This window comes from Carassius gibelio, chromosome A15 (genome assembly GCF_023724105.1).
Source record: "Carassius gibelio isolate Cgi1373 ecotype wild population from Czech Republic chromosome A15, carGib1.2-hapl.c, whole genome shotgun sequence".
Lineage (NCBI taxonomy): Eukaryota > Metazoa > Chordata > Actinopteri > Cypriniformes > Cyprinidae > Carassius > Carassius gibelio.
Window position 1 is genome coordinate 19,750,619 of NC_068385.1, and position 17,567 is coordinate 19,768,185.

The 17,567-nt window shown below is 34.9% G+C and overlaps 2 protein-coding genes across 3 annotated transcripts; both read right to left on the bottom strand.

The window, feature by feature from the left end:
* Positions 1–495: 495 nt before the first annotated feature.
* Positions 496–7,960, bottom strand: clrn1 (clarin 1). The gene is made up of 3 exons (XM_052616057.1): positions 7,191–7,960; positions 5,027–5,206; positions 496–2,105 (listed from the first exon to the last, which is right to left on the bottom strand). The coding sequence occupies exons 1-3, from the start codon at positions 7,441–7,443 to the stop codon at positions 1,840–1,842; spliced, it is 699 nt and encodes a 232-aa protein (XP_052472017.1). The 5' UTR covers positions 7,444–7,960; the 3' UTR covers positions 496–1,839.
* A 75-nt stretch (positions 7,961–8,035) lies between these two features.
* Positions 8,036–17,033, bottom strand: LOC128028719 (G-protein coupled receptor 171). Of its 2 annotated transcripts, none has more exons than XM_052616042.1 (2): positions 16,892–17,033; positions 8,036–9,841 (listed from the first exon to the last, which is right to left on the bottom strand). In XM_052616042.1, exon 2 carries the CDS (start codon positions 9,535–9,537, stop codon positions 8,584–8,586), a length of 954 nt encoding a protein of 317 aa, XP_052472002.1. In that variant the 5' UTR covers positions 9,538–9,841; positions 16,892–17,033; the 3' UTR covers positions 8,036–8,583. The 2 variants fall into 2 exon arrangements, with proteins under 2 accessions (XP_052472002.1, XP_052472001.1); XM_052616041.1 differs by lacking the exon at positions 16,892–17,033 and adding an exon at positions 13,992–14,671.
* Positions 17,034–17,567: the final 534 nt, after the last annotated feature.

Here is a 17,567-nt window from a genome sequence, read left to right on the forward strand (position 1 = left end):
GCAGCAGGTGGAGTACTTGGTTTCTTTTCTTTTGGTCTAAATTCTGTGCGTACAAAGCAGTGCTCTTTCATTATGTCTGGAGTGATGAGAGCCGCTTTTCTCTTCTTTCACAGCATTGTTCCCGGATGCTTGAAGCCTTCTGTGTCCATAAAATGTATAAACTTCGTACTGTGCTGTCATTGTTGTCTGTTCATGCAATACATATAATAAGCAATGCGTTATGAAGAAACCGAACCTAGAATAGTTCATATCATTTTATTTTGAATAAAGGCACAGAAATTCATAGTGACCAGAAAAGCTGCACTCCCATAAACATTGATGAAAAAAAGGGAAAAAGTCAGAATTTACACAACATGTGTAATACATAATTGTGTATTTTGTGTGTATGTGTGTGTGTGTGTGTGTATATATATATATATATATATATATATATATATATATATATATATATATATATATACATATATACATATATAATATTTATATAGTATTTTTGGCCCCTCTAATTCTACAACCTAACAGTCAGGATCCACTCTATATGCCAAATACCTAAAAATACATTACAAGCGTTTTTATTACTTTTAATTAAATGATCTATTCTTATATTCAATTAGTTTTCATTGTTAAATGAAGTTTGAAAATTCAATTTAAGGATAATTTAGTGTTTCCAAACCTAAAACTGGTTTATTAAATTGTATATCTATATAATGAAAAATGTGGCACATTAGCACTGCATGAAGAAACACAAAAAAAAGATAATAAGATTTCGATTCTAATAAGATTAAAACATATTAGTTAAACATGGAAAAGTTAATGACAACATTAAATCCATGATCATCCAATAATTGATAAATCAGTAGCAATTGTTACTTCTGTCTGATATTCTAAAGCCATGGCTATAGTTGGATGTATATGCGTGCAATGACATACAACTATATTATTTTTTTATGTTGGCTTATATAAAACTAGAAATTGGAATATTACTATACAGTGGCCCTAAAAAGTCAAGAAAACATAAAATGGATTAATGCAATTGCATTAGAAAACAAAATAATGAACCAATGCATCAGTGATATACTATTACACTTTTGTGTTAATATTGTGAATTATTTATTTATTTATTTTAATTTTAGGTTTTGTCATTTTTGGTTATTTTACTCCAAACTACTTAAAATGAGAAATGTCTTGACAACTAGCTGAAATTAAATATATTACAAGTTTTTTAAATCAATATGTATTTCCTTTTAAGTACTGAAAACTTTTTTTTTATTGCTTTAGCCATTTTCGCTAACACTTTTAATCGTCTGTTGTTGTTTTTTTTTTGTGGATGTATGAAGTCAAACACACTTATTTTTGTGCAATATTCTGTTTGAAAAGCTTGGTTTGACAATTTGTTATCTAATGCAAAGACATTCATACATATTTAAGTGTGGCTTAAGTGTCAAAACTTTCTAGGGTCACTGTAGAATTGCCAACTGTCACATCCCTTTGTGCCACAACTGGATTACAAAAGATCCACAACCAAAGGAAACTGTCATGTCCCCAGCCAGACTGGAAACTAGAGGGTGTTTTCATCAGCCGTTTGAAATGGTGAGCGTTAATTGTTTGAGCGATTGACAGAATGAATGCTCCATCCGCCTCCCTCCCGCCTCCCCGCTGCGAGATAAGAACCCTTCTCTCCAAACACACAGGCATCTCCAAGTTCATCACCACACGTGGTCTCAATAGCTTAAGAGGCTCAGATGTGTTCAGCTGTAAACAAAACGGATGCAGCTCATGGGAAGACTCCTATTGAGAAGTGCTAGTCGCTGCGGGGGGAGCAGCAGAACAAAGGACTGGTCAGTACATGAGATCCGCCGCTCCTGTGCTCGCGTCAGGCTCTTTGGCCTCCTGAAAGGGGAACTGGATCCCGGCCAGGCGGATGAGCAAGATGTTGAGACCGTGCATGAGGAAGGTGAGGAAGATGAGCCAGAAGGATCTGTCGTACCTCTCGTTCTGCGTCTTGTAGACAAAACTGGCCTCGTTGAAGTTGAAAATGGTCTCGGTCAGGTGGTGCAGTTTGACCTCTGAGGAGAACAGGATGAGGATCATGCAGGCACAGAAACCTGACGGGAAAGAGTGATAGATACAAGCATAAGTAATAATAGGAACATTTCTTCAGGTGATAGTTCACCCAAAACCATCTGTCATTATTGACTTCCTCACAGAAGAAAGAAGTTCATACAGGTTTGTTATGATGCAGACAGATCAAATTTTTGGTTGAACTGCCCCTTTAAAAAAGAAAAGCCTCAGAGCAACCATTGTTTGAGCGAGCTGTATTCTTGACACTTAGGTTTTACCACATCCCTTCACTATATAGGAACTTAGTTTATCTTGCTATCTAGAAGTGCATTTCAGCTTGGCATGTATAAGCAACACATTCAATCCATTTAGCTTTTTAGGACCTTCAAATACTCCCCTAAATAAAAATCTCTCTTTCTTTTTTTTATGCAATGCTTGTGGATTGTTATTTAAACTGTCCGTCTCCAAAAAGGGCAAAAAAATACCATTAAAAAGTGAGCATGAATACAACAGTCATTACTCACTGAACGCCTGGCCCTTTGATGTAGCTGTTCATTTTCATTCATTTCAAAGCTTTGAATACATGCGAACACAAGTGTGAGCGCTGCCATGGACTGAGAGGTTTTCATTATATAATTACGCATGACAAACTTGTCCTTATCAAAAACTAATGTATGAGTTCATAATACTTGCTATCACATGTAAAAAAAAACTAAAAATACTGAGAAAATCACCTTGAAAGTTGTCCAAATGAATTCTTAGCAATGCATATTACTAATCAAAAATTGAAAATTTAAATTTACCAAATATTTTCATGGAACATGATCTTTACTTTATATCCTAATGATTTTTGGCATAAAAGAAACGTCGATAATTTTGACCCATTCAATGTTTTTTTTTTTTTTTTTTTTTTTTTTGGCTACTGCTAAAAATATACCCCAGCGTCTTAAGACTGGGTTTGTGCTCCAGGGTCACATATTTACACCACTGTTCAAAAGTTTATATAGATTTTAAGACAAAATCAATACTTTTGTCCATTAAGAATTCATTAAATTGATCAAAAGTGACATTAAAGTCTTACATTGTTAAAATGTTTTATATTTGAATAAATGCTGTTTTTGAACAATCTGTTAATCTATTTCTATTCAAAGCTTTGCATTACATTAATGAATTACATTTGAAAATATATTAAAATAAAAAACAGATATTTTAAATTGTAATAACATTTCACTATTACTGTTTTGACTGGATTTTTGATCAAATAAATGCTCACATGTGAGACTTATTTAAAAAAAAAATCCTACCAACCCCAAACTTCTGAAATTAAAATGTATGCATTTAAAGTTAAAATAAACTATGTTAAAAATGTACAACTCAATATTTTTTTTTGTTTTTTGTTTTGTTTTTTGACAGCATTGGATTACTCACTTTAAAAATTAAAAGACACTGTAAAATAAAGCATTTAGGGTTCTCCAGATAGGTTTTTGTTTGAACAAGAAACATATTTAAAGGTATTTGTTTGTTTGTTTTAACAAGATTTGACAGAACACCAAACAGGCGTCCACTTATAGGTTGTTTCAGTACTCGCTGCTGTTTGGTCAGTACAGTGTTTCAGCCAAGCTTAAATTCATGACACAGTAACAGACATGTGTTGAGTCTAACAACAACTTTCCATTATCTGCAAGCGATCCTGCTTTATTTTTTGACTTAATGGTGTTCAGTTGTGGACAGGTCAATGGCCTATTAGAGTGCCATCATTACACACACAACAGAGGCAGCTGACACTAGAGATGGAGTGGAAATCTGGCCAGTTCCACCTACCGCATTCATTTCCATCACTTTACTTATTTATCATGTAATTATCTATTCTCAGGACAGATGAGATCACGTTCTCACTACTTACAGAGAGTTATTAACAATTGCAGAGGCTCGTTTTTACTGTGCTTCAGTAAAGAGCCGGTCTGAATGGATGTATGTGTGAAATATTTATCACATTCTGCCTTCAAGATCTGGATTTTCTCTCAAGATTCAAGAATTCAAGCCGCTATTGACCTGGTAAAATCTTTACATTAACATAATATTGCCTAGTTTTATTTTTATTTGTGAAATTAATTGTGTTGTTTTGTAATATATATTTTTATGAACTTTTGAATTTTTATGTTTATATTTACCAAGTTTTTTTTTTACTGAATTACATTATTATTATTTAGTTTCATTTTTTTTTTTTAAATGATTTGGATTGGATACACTGACAATAATTACTTTTAATTAATTTTTGCTTAGAGATTTCCAGTACATTTCACAAATAATTACAGATAAACAGCAAGTATCACACTGAATTAAACATTACATTCTGAGGGAATAGAAATAGTATTTTCTTGTAAAACATAATTCAAAAATCTTTGTTTTATTTACATCTTTGATTTGACTACAGCAAACCTTTATTTTAGAATTTTGAATAACTGTCATTCTTTTGAACGTTCTATTCATATCTTTGACTTGTTTTATTTACATCTTTTCAAAAAATGTTTTTTTTTTTTACAGTGTAGTTGAGGAAATTTAGCAAATAGTATATATATATGGTCATTTTTATTCCTGTTTACAAAGCATCTCAAAATAGACTTTATGAAGATGGTAATGTCCTAAGTTAGAATCATTTGAGTTTTGATTGGTTTGATAATAATTTGATGCATTTAATATTAGTAGTAATAAATACTAATATTGATATTTTATCAATATTAATATAAAGTATAATTAATATAATAAAGTAAATGGGTCAATCACTATACAATGTCACTTTTTTCTGTAATTATATTTTAAAATTGACTACACATTTCTGAGTGAAAGAAGTTTAGTGATTAGTGTTCATTGTAGGTACAGTAGATGCGACTGTGTCCAAACGCATCTGCTTGTGTGTGTGTGTGTGTGTGTGTGTGTGTGTGTGTGCATCTGAGCACAGTCTTACAGCTTATCATGTTCCAGAGGTAAAGGCCCTGGGGTCCATGCAGCGTCTCATATGGGCTCCCGAAAGCATTGTAAAAGAAGAAGGCACAGGACACTGAGGAGAAGACGATGAGCACCACGCAGAAGAAGATCACGCTCACATGAAGACTGGCTGGGACCACATCCATCAGGTCAGGGAAAACTACACACAATAAAAAGATCTCAAACATGATCTCCATCATTTGAGTTTAAACTTAGATTTGGCGAGTATATGAATTATTCTTATACATATCAGATTTTCTTCAGGCTATTGTGAGTGATTAGTTATTGTTTCATTCTGAGTATTATCTCTGAATAATTCTGAGGATAAGATCTGAGTACAGTATGTATGATAAATGATTTCACTCATTAAAAGTAATCTCTGATCATTTTCTGCCACAAATACCTTGCTTCTTACTGTGAGTACAAAATCATTTACGATGACAATATTCTTTTGTTCAGCTGAAAGTCTGGCTCTCGAATCTGGGGCTTTTCCAAATCTCATTAGGAAAGAATGAATCATTGTACATGAAGCTGTCACAGAAGATCCATCTGAGCCCCATTCAAAGCCACATCAATGAGACCCTAGTGAAAAACTCAAATCTGATCAACTGAACAGTGGATCTGATGCCTCATGAAACAGCCCCTTAGACTCTTTCAGATCTATTCATTCTATAGAAGTAGTTTGAAGGGGTTTATAGGAAAATGCTTTAGATTGATGAGAAAATAATAAAATGGGACGTGTTCGTGAATTAGTTTTTTATATATACATATATATATATATAATATATAATTAAAATCATTTGAAATAGGCTCATATTCATCAGTGGCCTCAAAATGTATTTGGACCTTTAAAGAGAACTCAGTTGAAAATCCTGTCATCATTTACTCATGTCATTAAAAACCTGCAAACCTTTCTTTCTTTCAAAGAAAACAAAGAAGACACTTTGACTAACATATTGGGTGATCTTTTTCCAATCATCTACAAAAGCTTTAAGGCTTCATAAAGGATGCAATTATAAAAATATAATCAAAATAGACCATATGACTCTAGGCCTATATAACAAACCTGCTGATACCATATAAATACATTAAGGATCAATAAAAAATAAAATAAAATAAAAAGTCCACAATACATTCATTATTTTGTACAGCATATCTATTGTTTTATGGTTTAACATACATGTGTTAATTGTTATGCTTATTGTTTAATGTAATGCAACAATGCTAGTACAGTTTCAATGGCTCAATGATAGCGTGTTCCTGTGGCGTGATGGTAGAGCATTGCATAAGGTTGTGGGTTCGATTCTCAATGTCACAATTTTACATTTAGCAGAAGCTTTAAAAGCAACTTACATTGCATTCAAGCTATACGTATATATATGTATATATATATATGTATATATATATATATATATATATATATATATTTTTTTTTTTTTTTACCAGTATGTGATTTTCCTGAGAATCGATCCCACAACCTTATGCAATGCTCTACCATCACGCCACAGGAACACGCTAAGCCATTGAAACTGTACTAGCATTGTTGCATTACATTAAACAATAAGCATAACAATTAACACATGTATGTTAAACCATAAAACAATAAATATGCTGTACAAAATAATATTTATTTGATCCTCTAACTAGCACTCAATATTATAATTCTATTCTTTAAAAAAAAAGAATAAATCTAACTACCTTTAATATATATATATATATATATATATATATATATATATATATATATATACATAAGACCTCTAACACTAGCTTGCTCTTTTCTTTTTCTATTCTATCTGGTTTTTTTTATTTTTATTTATTAAATTATTTAAAAGTCCTTGTTAAGTGTACTATGTTAAGCTAACCCAGAAGTACTATTCATATCTCTACATGGTGTGTTTTACATGTACTGTCATATTCTTATATTTCTAAAGGTGACTTGACTATTTTAACCAAAAATTAAAATTCTGTGTCTTGTGTTTTTATTTTTTTTTATTTTTTTTTTATTCACTCTCAACTTGTAGGCAAATCAGGAATTTTTGTCAGTAGAAGAAATAAACTCAAACAGGTTTGGAACAAGTAAATTATGACAACTTTGGGGGCGGGAGGATGGGGGGGGCTATCTAGAAGATGAAGTTACTCACAAGAGAAATAAAAGGGTCTGTCTCCCAGACCACACTGTTTCATCCCCTGGCCTTGGAAAAGCCCGTAGTTCGTCCTCCCGATGAACTTGTCGAGCTCGGCCCCGGACGCGTTGACGATCTGCGCGCCCGTCCTGCACAGCACCGCCGCTTCAACCCAAAACTGCGTCCCCATCGCGGCCGCCACGACCAGAACACAACCAAAGCAAAGCACGCCAGAAACAGAGAATATTATTTTCTTTTGAAGACTAGGCATCGTGTTATAGACGACGAGCACAACCACAGTAATCACTGGATATCCACACGATCATTCCTGTAATTCAGCATGGAAAAGGACATTGTGCTGTTGCCGATTTCCCCTCATGTCTAAACCACGAATGCTATAAAACGATCTCAAGTGCTAGACAGCAGATGCTGGAAGAGTGAAGCTCGATCCCCGTGTCTTCTCTGGATAGGGTTACCCCAGGCGCGTTCACTGTGCTCCGTGTCCAAGCAACGGGTTGAGTGTCTCGCTCCAGTGATCAGGCAAGATGTGACCTTACATCGGATTGGCTATTAGCTCATCATCTCTGGCTCCATTTAATAAAGCTACAAGTGAACTTTAAATACAGAGTTTATTGTGTGTGATGTAATGGAGAATTAAGCTAAATATATTCATATGAATGAATATCACAAGTAAATAAAAGCCACAGATCTGTCCGTTTTGACTGACTCAGCCCACACAAGGCTTTTCATACAGTTCATCTCATCAGAAACATGACTCACACTTTTCTTTCAGTCATTTCTAGGAAAAATTACCTAAAAGGTCATTAACCAAAAAGAGATAAGGAAGACTCAAGAGATATAAATAATTTATAACGTTTATTAAACATTTAAAGTATTAAAAATGTTATTATAAATAAAAATCTTTATAATCAACCCTCACAATGTCAGAAACACACTTCATTTTTAGATTTTTTTGATTAGGAATTTGGGATATGGAATACAAATTATACAAATAATATCCCAATTAATTATAAATAAATATCACTAAAAACATTCATTTCATGCCTGAGGTGCGGTTGTCCTCGAGGTGATGTAGTCCTGGCTCTTGGTTATAACTAACACTCGGAGCATCCCTGTAAAGTCCACCTTCTGTAGATTTAGTCATATTAGAAAGATTATGTATACATATATACAAATTTTGCTCCAAAATGTTTATGAAGTAGAATTTCATCTGAATTCTTTTTTTTTGGGCCGTTATGGGCAAAAGGTCCTTCTCCACAGACTTCAGTCTTCTGCTTTTTTTTTATTGATTTTCCTACATTACCTATACCCAGTTTCTCAAGCAACTCTTTCTTGACCCTACATTGACATTCAGCACTGGTACTTGGTGCATAACTCTCCTCCGGTTGAATTATGATCCTGTGTCTGTGGTGGGAACACTGCCTCTCTTTGAAAAGGCCTTTGTGATCTGATGCCTGAACGCACGGCAGATGACAAAGTACAGCACTGGGTCGAAGCACAGGTGCAGGATGGCGAGGAGAAGAGTCGACTCTTTAGCCAGGAAGAGACTCTTCTTTAATGCACATTCTGTGATGACCTTTATCTGAGTAAAAGTGTATGGCATACGCACAATGTGGTAAGGCACGAAGCACACCACATATGCCAAGGTCACCAATGCAATGTTTATGAAGGCATGTTGGGCATTATCCTGTTCCTCAGGGTCAGATTCACGCCGACCCCAGAGCCGCTTCAAGACCAATCCATTGGACAACAGCACCGCTACAGAGGAGTTGAAGAAGATGGCCATTCCCAGAAACACAGACAAAGCGTGCCAGTGCTTGCCCAAATCACCTTTTAAGTCTGAACATGTTAGCCTAACTTTGTCTTCAATGTTTTCTTTGATAGGGATGGCCATGTTGGGCACGTTGATGAAGAGCACCAGGAACCAGACCACCAAAGACATCAGCACCGCAAAGCCCACTTCCTGCAATCGTAGCAGTTTGGAGCTGCGGGTGATCTGAAGATAGCGCTGTACGCTTACAAAAGCTAGAAAGATGATAGATGCATACATGTTGATGTAGATGAGCGGCGCACTCACTTGGCAGTAAAAGATGGTCAAACTCTTGGAATCGTTGCCCAGATCTTTGGCAATCTTGACAGGTAATGCCAACATGAGGAGGAAGTCAGACGTTAGAAGATTAATGAGGTAAACATTAATGCACTTTTTAGCACTTCGGCTGGTTATGAAGGCCCACAGCGCCACCAGGCTGGCAGTCATTCCAATCAGGAAGATGAGGATGTAGACTGTGGCGAAGGGCACCATGTTGTCATTGACAACACAGACACTGGCATTTGCACTCTCCATCCTTTGGATCTGGACTGTGTGAACTTTAAACTAGGCCTAAATAAGTCAAATCAAGATTATCAGATAAGTACGTTTAAGTTCTCCTTTTCGTCACGTGATTTCCTTTTAGGTCTTGTCAGACCACTGAGAATAATCGAAGCTGATCTGAATACAGTTCTGCCTTTCTCTTCACCGGAAAGTAGAAGGTAGCAGAGGAGGAAGTGGTAAATCCCCTGTTCAAGCACGCAGACGCATTTTCCTGTTTGCTTGCACAAGGTTATGATGTCATCTATCAGCATCAATCAGAAAATGTTATGAGGCAATCCTGGAAGGAGACAGAAAGAAAAATATTCAATTTTATGAATTCAAAATAAGCATACTTATTTCTTGATATTTTCACAGCATGATCACAGCATGTTTAGTTTAGCCCTTTAATATATTCCATAATAGATTAGTTGGTAATACTTTATAGTAGGTTCTATTTATTAACATTAATTTATTACATTAGTATTTACAAAGTTACATATAGTGTTTAATTTACACTACTCAGAGCATATATGGTGCAAATCTAAAAGAGTCTTAAGGTAACACTGAAGTTAATGAGTTAATTAAGTGATAAATTAACTGATGATTGAGCATTAGTGATGAACAGCTGTTGTTAACTTTAATGAAATCAACTGAAATAAAAGAAGACATTAAATCTCTCAATATCTCAGCAGAGGATAATTAATCATCTCCACAAACAGCATCACTTCAGGCATTACTAACCAGTTAGACTATCTAAAACAGAAGTTCTTTTTGAGAATTAATATTTAGATGTTTTTTTTCTTCAACTTACAATATATTTTTAATAGTGGTTGTTTTAGTTGCTTCTTGACCCTTGACTTTTTAAATGTAAAAGTTTCTTTGGCTGGCTCAACTGTGTGTATTAAACACATATGCGATTGCAAGGAGCTTGCAATAAAGTTATGTGTCTTAATCTCTGATTGCAGTTTTATTTCAAACTGTAGTGCTTTTATTATTTATATGTTGTTGCACTTAAATTAAATAAATTAAATTTATGCATTTAGCAGACGCTTTTATCCAAAGCGACTTACAGATGAAGACAGTGGAAGCAATCAAAAACAACAAAAAGAGCAATGATATATAAGTGCTATAACAAGTCTCAGTTAGGTTAACACAGTACACGTAGCATGGGATTTTAAATAATATAATAAATAAAAAGAAAACAGATAGAATAAAATAGAATAGAGCAAGCTAGTGTTAGGTCTTTACACACACACACACACACACACATATACAATTGCATAATAAATGAAAAGAAAATAGAATACAAAAAGATTAGAAAGGTAGTTAGATTTTTTAAAGAATAGAATTAGAATAGTGAGTGTTAAAGTTAGAGGGTCAAATAAAGATGGAAGAGATGTGTTTTAAGCCGATTCTTGAAGATGGCTAAGGACTCAGCTGCTCATTGAGCCGAGTTCATTCCACCAGGAGGAAACATTTAATTTAAAAGTCCGTAAAAGTGACTTTGTGCTTCTTTGGGATGGCACAATCAAGCAACATTCACTTGCAGAACGCAAGCTTCTAGAGGGCACATAAGTCTGAAGTAACAAATTTAGGTAAATAAAAAATAACAATAACTAATGTTTAATGAATAAATACAGTAGGCCTAACCAACTGGGGGAAGTCATCGCTTAAGGGTTAGAGAGTTTGATTCCTAACCCTTGGGGTTTCGAGGCTCGGGCAAGCAATATCACGACTGAAGTGTCCTTGAGCAAGGCGCCAAACCCCCAAATGCTGCCCAGGTGCCACGACATAAATGGCTGCCCATTGCTCTGGGTGTGTCGTTGCACACTTTGGATAAGTTAAACGCAGTATGAGTCACTGAACTTGGCTGTATGTCACTTTACTAATGTACTCCTAATTGATAACTAATGCTAGTTAATGCATTAACTGATGGGATCTTATTGTAAAGTGTTTCCAATAAATGTATACCAACTTCACATACAAAAGCTTACAGATATTCAACTTTGCAAACAGACATGTTAAAATATGGTAACTTTTTTTTCCAAGTGAATTTGCAGCAGGAAATGTTCATCACTGTCTAATAAAAAGGTTGCAAATTAAATCATGCTCCCTTCACATTCCGTGCTAATAATACAGACAGTCAGAGTTCTTAAAGTGTATGTATGTGTATATATATATATATATATATATATATATATATATATATATATATATATATATATATATATATATATATATATATATAGTATTGTGTGATAATAAAACATTAATTTTATGCTTTTCTTTTGATAAAAATATGACAACCTCTGTATCATTTAATTGCCATTTGTGTGCATTTTACAACATCTGGTAAAGAGACTCCTCAAGAGCTTACAATTTATCCCTGGAATACCAAAACTTAGTTTGTCTTCATACTCAAGTCACTGACCGCAACATTATCATTTCAGGACAACACCGAAAATGAAAAACATAACTGTATTTTTCTCAATGTAACCCACAGCTGCAATACAATCTGTTTGGATTTTTGTGGGGTCCAAACAGGTATTTTCCTCAGAACTCATCAGTTAAATTCAAATTTACAACGATTATATATTGTTTTGACAAAAATACAGGTCTTTGTTAGCATATTCTACAAATGATGATGAGAAAAACCTTGAATATGCTCTTTAGGGAAGTGAGTCAGATTGTGGTCATCAAATAAACTGAAAAAAGGAAACTAGTCAAAATTCTTGGACAGTTAACTTGGAATTTTTACAAGGTAAAACTTGGAATTCTGTCTTTTTAATTTTATTTATTTTACTTGAAACTGTTTTAGTTTACTTAAAGAAATAATTATTATAATAATAAATTCAGTTATCCTTCATTGCTCATTAAAGGGTTAGATCACCCAATAATCTAAATTATGTCATTAATAACTCACCCTCATGTCGTTCCAAACCAGTGAGACTTCCGTTCATCTTCAGAACACAGTTTAAGATATTTTAGATTTAGTCCGAGAGCTCTCGGTCCCTCCATTGAAGCTGTGTGTACGGTATACTGTCCATGTCCAGAAAGGTAAGAAAAACATCATCAAAGTAGTCCATGTGACATCAGAGGGTCCGTTAGAATTTGTTGAAGCATCGAAAATACATTTTGGTCCAAAAATAACAAAAACTACGACTTTATTCAGCATTGTCTTCTCTTCCGGGTCTGTTGTGAGACAGTTCAAAACAAAGCAGTTTGTGATATCCAGTTCACGAATGAATCATTCGATGTAAGCGGATCTTCTTGAACCAGTTCACCAAATCTAACTGAATGAATGAAAAATTGACTCATTCATGAGTCAAGAACCGGTTGCATCGGTTTTCGGATCACCAGTAGTTCTTTCGGACAGTTCGATTCAATAAACCGGTTGAAGAAAACAGTTCATCGGTTCTTTTGCGCTCGACGTGATGGCGCCATTGGTGACGAATGACCTTGATTCAAGCCTTCGGTTTACCCGCGCTCATAACACTAGCACAGAATCAGTTCAGAATCAATCACCAAAAGAATCAGTTCAGTTCAGATGCTCTGTGTGTCTGCTTCACGCTGAATCACGAATCGGACGCGTCTGACAGAAACGGTTCTTCTCTCGTGAACGAGTCAGTCTATTGTTCGTTATCTGGCTCGGCTCGGTGTTCATCTTCATTTCTCTCTTCACAGCAGTTCAGTTAATGTACTGTTTGAGTAAATGAATTACTCCGGGATATTGGTTTGTTTTAACTCAGAGGGAGTGTCAGCCACATTAAAAAAGGTTAACATCTTAAGTCATTTGTGGATTAATGCGTATTGGAGACGCAAACCGTTTAAAACGATTCAGTTCGATTCGTTCGCGAACCGGATATCACAAACTGCTTTGTTTTGAACTCTCTCTCACAACAGACACGGAAGAGAACACAATGTTGAATAAAGTCATAGCTTTTGCTATTTTTGGACCAAAATGTATTTTAACTGACCCTCTGATGTCACATGGACTACTTTGATGATGTTTTTCTTACCTTTCTGGACATGGACAGTATACCGTACACACAGTTTCAGTAGAGGGACTGAGAGCTCTCGGACTAAATCTAAAATATCTTAAACTGTGTTACGAAGATAAAAGTAGGTCTCACGGGTTTGGAACGACATGAGGGTGACATGTAATAATTAATTATTGACATAATAATTATAATTAATAATTAAATAATTAATGACATAATTTTGATTATTGGGTGAACTAACCCTTTAATATAATGCATATAATTGTAATTTCCAAAACCTGTCTCTTTATGTACTATCAGGTACATCAATCATTATTCTGATTACACATGGGGATATCAAAAATTTGTCCTCAAATTAACATTTTAGAGTAATTATCAGATGTCTAAAATCCCAGGAAGAAACAGACGCAATGTGGCTTGTATCAGAGTTCGATTTTGAAAACTCACCGCATGACCAGACAGGCTTCTCCAGCAGACATCAGATCAGACGCTGGAGTAATGTGATTCTGCTCTCCAGCTGTATACTTTCTAACTGTAATCCAAACAGCTACTGAGATACTTGCTCTGAGAGTTTCTTTACTGCCTCAACTACATTATAAATCCAGTTTCCGTTTTTTTGGTTTGGTTTCATTTATATCACCCAATGGAGGAAAGCACTTACCATACCTACAGTGCTGTGAAATGACGCTGCGGAAACGTGAACTTTCCAGATACTATGTATGTAGATGACCACAAACCACTAGTCGATTACTCTCATTTGCATGTGCTCTCTGTGCTGTAAGTTCCTGGTTTGAAAGACAACAGGTGGGTTTTGACTTTCCATTCGATGTGTTGGACATAGGAGTTGCACTGTGAGTGTCATTTAACATCAAATCGAGTGTCTGTAGCCCAGTGCCAAAGTCATTTTAAAAACACAAACAAAAAAATTCATATCCACCAAACAGAGGATTCAGTAATATATGTTTTTCAGATGCAGTTTGGCAAAGTGTTACCAGGACTAATTGTTTGGCCTTAAACCAGATATAGTCAATAACGTGTAATGCTTCCATCAAGGTATTTCAAAAAAGTTCACTACACGGTTACAGATTTAAGAGAAAATATCTAAAAATACAATACTTCCAGTAAAAGGGAAAGCTATTTTAACCCTCTGGAGTCTAAGGGTATTTTTGGGGCCTTGAGAAGTTTTGTCATGCCCTGACATTTGTGCTTTTTTCAGTTTCTTATAAATGTCTAAATGGGTAAAGTCTAATATCACTGTAATCAGCACAAACTGGGCTATAATAATATGTGAAATGCATGCATGTACATGATTGTATTTTTGAGAAAAAAAATGTTATGCATGGTTAGTGAAAAACTAAAAATGTTAAATCACTTGAATAAGGCAATAAAACACATACATAAAATTGGTTGCCGGAAAAGTTGAGGACTGGAGCTTGTAGCCTAGAATTTTTCTTTCTGAATGATGTGAAAATCATCTTGTTTACTCACTCACAGAAAACAATATATTGATTTAAATTTTCTAAAACACTTTTTGTTGGTAAAAGTCATATGCGAGTAGGCGTCAACTATCATGAATATCATTGTGATTTACACCTGAGAGGACAAAGGCCTGCATAATGAGCTGCATAATGAGCCTCTCATTCAACTGTGCCACTGAGGGAGGACTTACAAGAAACAATGTGAGAACAAAATAAAAGTATATAATTTTATGTTTGTAGTTTATTAAGAATATATTTAATTATCCCACAACATAATTTAATATCCACTTGGGGGAGCAGTTAAACAGTTTATTAGGAACAATCAAGGCTGACTTTCAAATTTTTTGGCATCCTTTCTCTAGTCACACAATCCTTCAGAAATCCTTTTAACAATCTTATTTTCTACCAAATAAACCCCATTTATTATTATCATCATTATTATTATTATTATTAATGTTGAAAAGAGCTGGGGAATATTTTTCAGTTTTTTTTAGGGGGGATAAATTGAAAGAACTGCATTGTTTTTTACATTTGTTAGAGTTTTCTCTATTTGTCACATTTATATTATTTACATCAAGCTTTTGAATGGTATAGTATTGTATATTGTTATTGAAACTTCATAATGTTTCACTTGATTATACATTTAGTCAGGAATTATAGTTTGGAAAAAGTATTTGGAAAAAGTCTAACTAGTAAAATGTTTACACGTTATGTGAAAACTAGTACAAATAAATAAAAAGAGACTTACTCACGTTTATGATCTCTGCTGAATAAAGTGCTTCATTCTTTTTTCTGAGGAAATCCATTTCTCAAATCCTCAACCACATCACATATTTTTGGGGTGATTTATGTCTTATTCCTCTCATCGCGAAGCAAACAGTAAAATAAAATAAAAACTTGAAGAATAGTCTGGCTGCTTTTTCTTCTGTGTGTGTGTATTCAAGCCGCGCGCTTCAGTTTGAATCTGAATAGCGCGTTAAGCGCGGGGGCGTGGTCACATTAGATATAATGAGCGGAGATATGAAAAACAGACATCGCGTTGTTTTCATATGGATTACTTTATCTCAGAATAAAGTAATTTCGGCAGCACTTGTTTAGTTTAAAAGTAGACATTCCAGGCTTTCTATAGATATCTCTCTCATGTCTCTTCGTTGAGTATTCACGGAGTTACAGTTCATTTTAATGAAATGTTTGTACATGACGATCAGCGGAGACAAAGACTGTAGACAGCGCACCTTGTGTGTTATCTTTATTTTATAAGTGCACAAAGGTTTTTTGTTATTATGTCTGTATCCAAAAAAAAACTAGACCCTTTACAGATTCGATTGATGTATTGCTCTTATCTGTACGATTAAAACTGAGAGTGTAATTTAAGTTCTTTTCGGGGTTATCAGGTGAAAATGACTCAAAACGCATATATGCGTTAATCGACTCGAAAGGGTTAATAGGAAAGGAGCCATTTCAAAATGTTTTTCCACTGTAATTAACCAGTGTTTTGATAATTCACCACCAAGGCTTGACAGTTCAACAAATTAATGCACAGTTATATATACCTGTGATGCAAACTTCCTGTTTGTTGTTGACGGCTGTACTGCATTTGAGCTCCGTCACTATATTCTTTTCATTGACTATTTTTAACTTAAAAATCAATTTTATACATCATCGTTTCCGTTTATATAGCGTGTGAATATATCCTCTATTGTATTCTACAACAAAAACAATCAGAGCGCCTCGCTATCACTAGTTTTATTTTGATCTCCCGGGTCCGCTATTAGCTTTTAGCCAGTTAGCATCAGCAAGCGTGGTTGCTGCTAACTGCGCTTACATTGCTAATACTCTATTCACACACATTACCACTGCTGTACTCACTGTTATTTGCTTTAATGGCGGGTGAATGTCTCCACTCTGTGCAGCTCGAGCTCGAGGCCATGGGGAAGCAGATTCGCGAAATAAGACAGAGATACTAATTATTGGACCAAGAAACACTACACAGAATCTTGTAGATTACAATCTGCAACTAGACGGATGTACTGTTACTTCCTCTACAGTCAAAAATCTGGGTGTAACATTAGACAGCAATTTGTCTTTTGAAAATCATATTTCCAGTGTTACAAAAACTGCATTCTTCCATCTTAGAAACATTGCCAAGCTACGAAACATGTTATCTGTTTCTGATGCAGAAAAGCTAGTTCATGCATTCATGACCTCTAGACTGGACTATTGTAATGCTCTTCTAGGTGGTTGTCCTGCTTCGTCAATAAACAAGCTACAGGTAGTCCAAAATGCAGCAGCTAGAGTCCTTACCAGGTCAAGAAAATATGATCATATTACCCCAATTTTACAGTCTCTGCACTGGCTATCTATTAAGTTCCGTATCAGTTACAAATTATCATTTCTTACCTATAAGGCCCTAAATGGTTTAGCTCCTGCGTACCTAACTAGACTTCTACCACGTTACAACCCATCACGCACCCTAAGGTCACAAAACGCTGGACTTTTGGTAGTTCCTAGGATAGCAAAGTCCACTAAAGGAGGTAGAGCTTTC

Coding starts and splice junctions, on each gene's coding strand:
- clrn1 (XM_052616057.1), bottom strand. CDS start 7,443: ATGCCTAGTCTTCAAAAGAAAATAATATTCTCTGTTTCTGGCGTGCTT. Junction 5,207..7,190: donor CAGACCCTTTTATTTCTCTT/GTGAGTAACTTC, acceptor TATTGTGTGTAG/TTTTCCCTGACCTGATGGAT. Junction 2,106..5,026: donor CCTCTGGAACATGATAAGCT/GTAAGACTGTGC, acceptor CTTTCCCGTCAG/GTTTCTGTGCCTGCATGATC.
- LOC128028719 (XM_052616042.1), bottom strand. CDS start 9,537: ATGGAGAGTGCAAATGCCAGTGTCTGTGTTGTCAATGACAACATGGTG.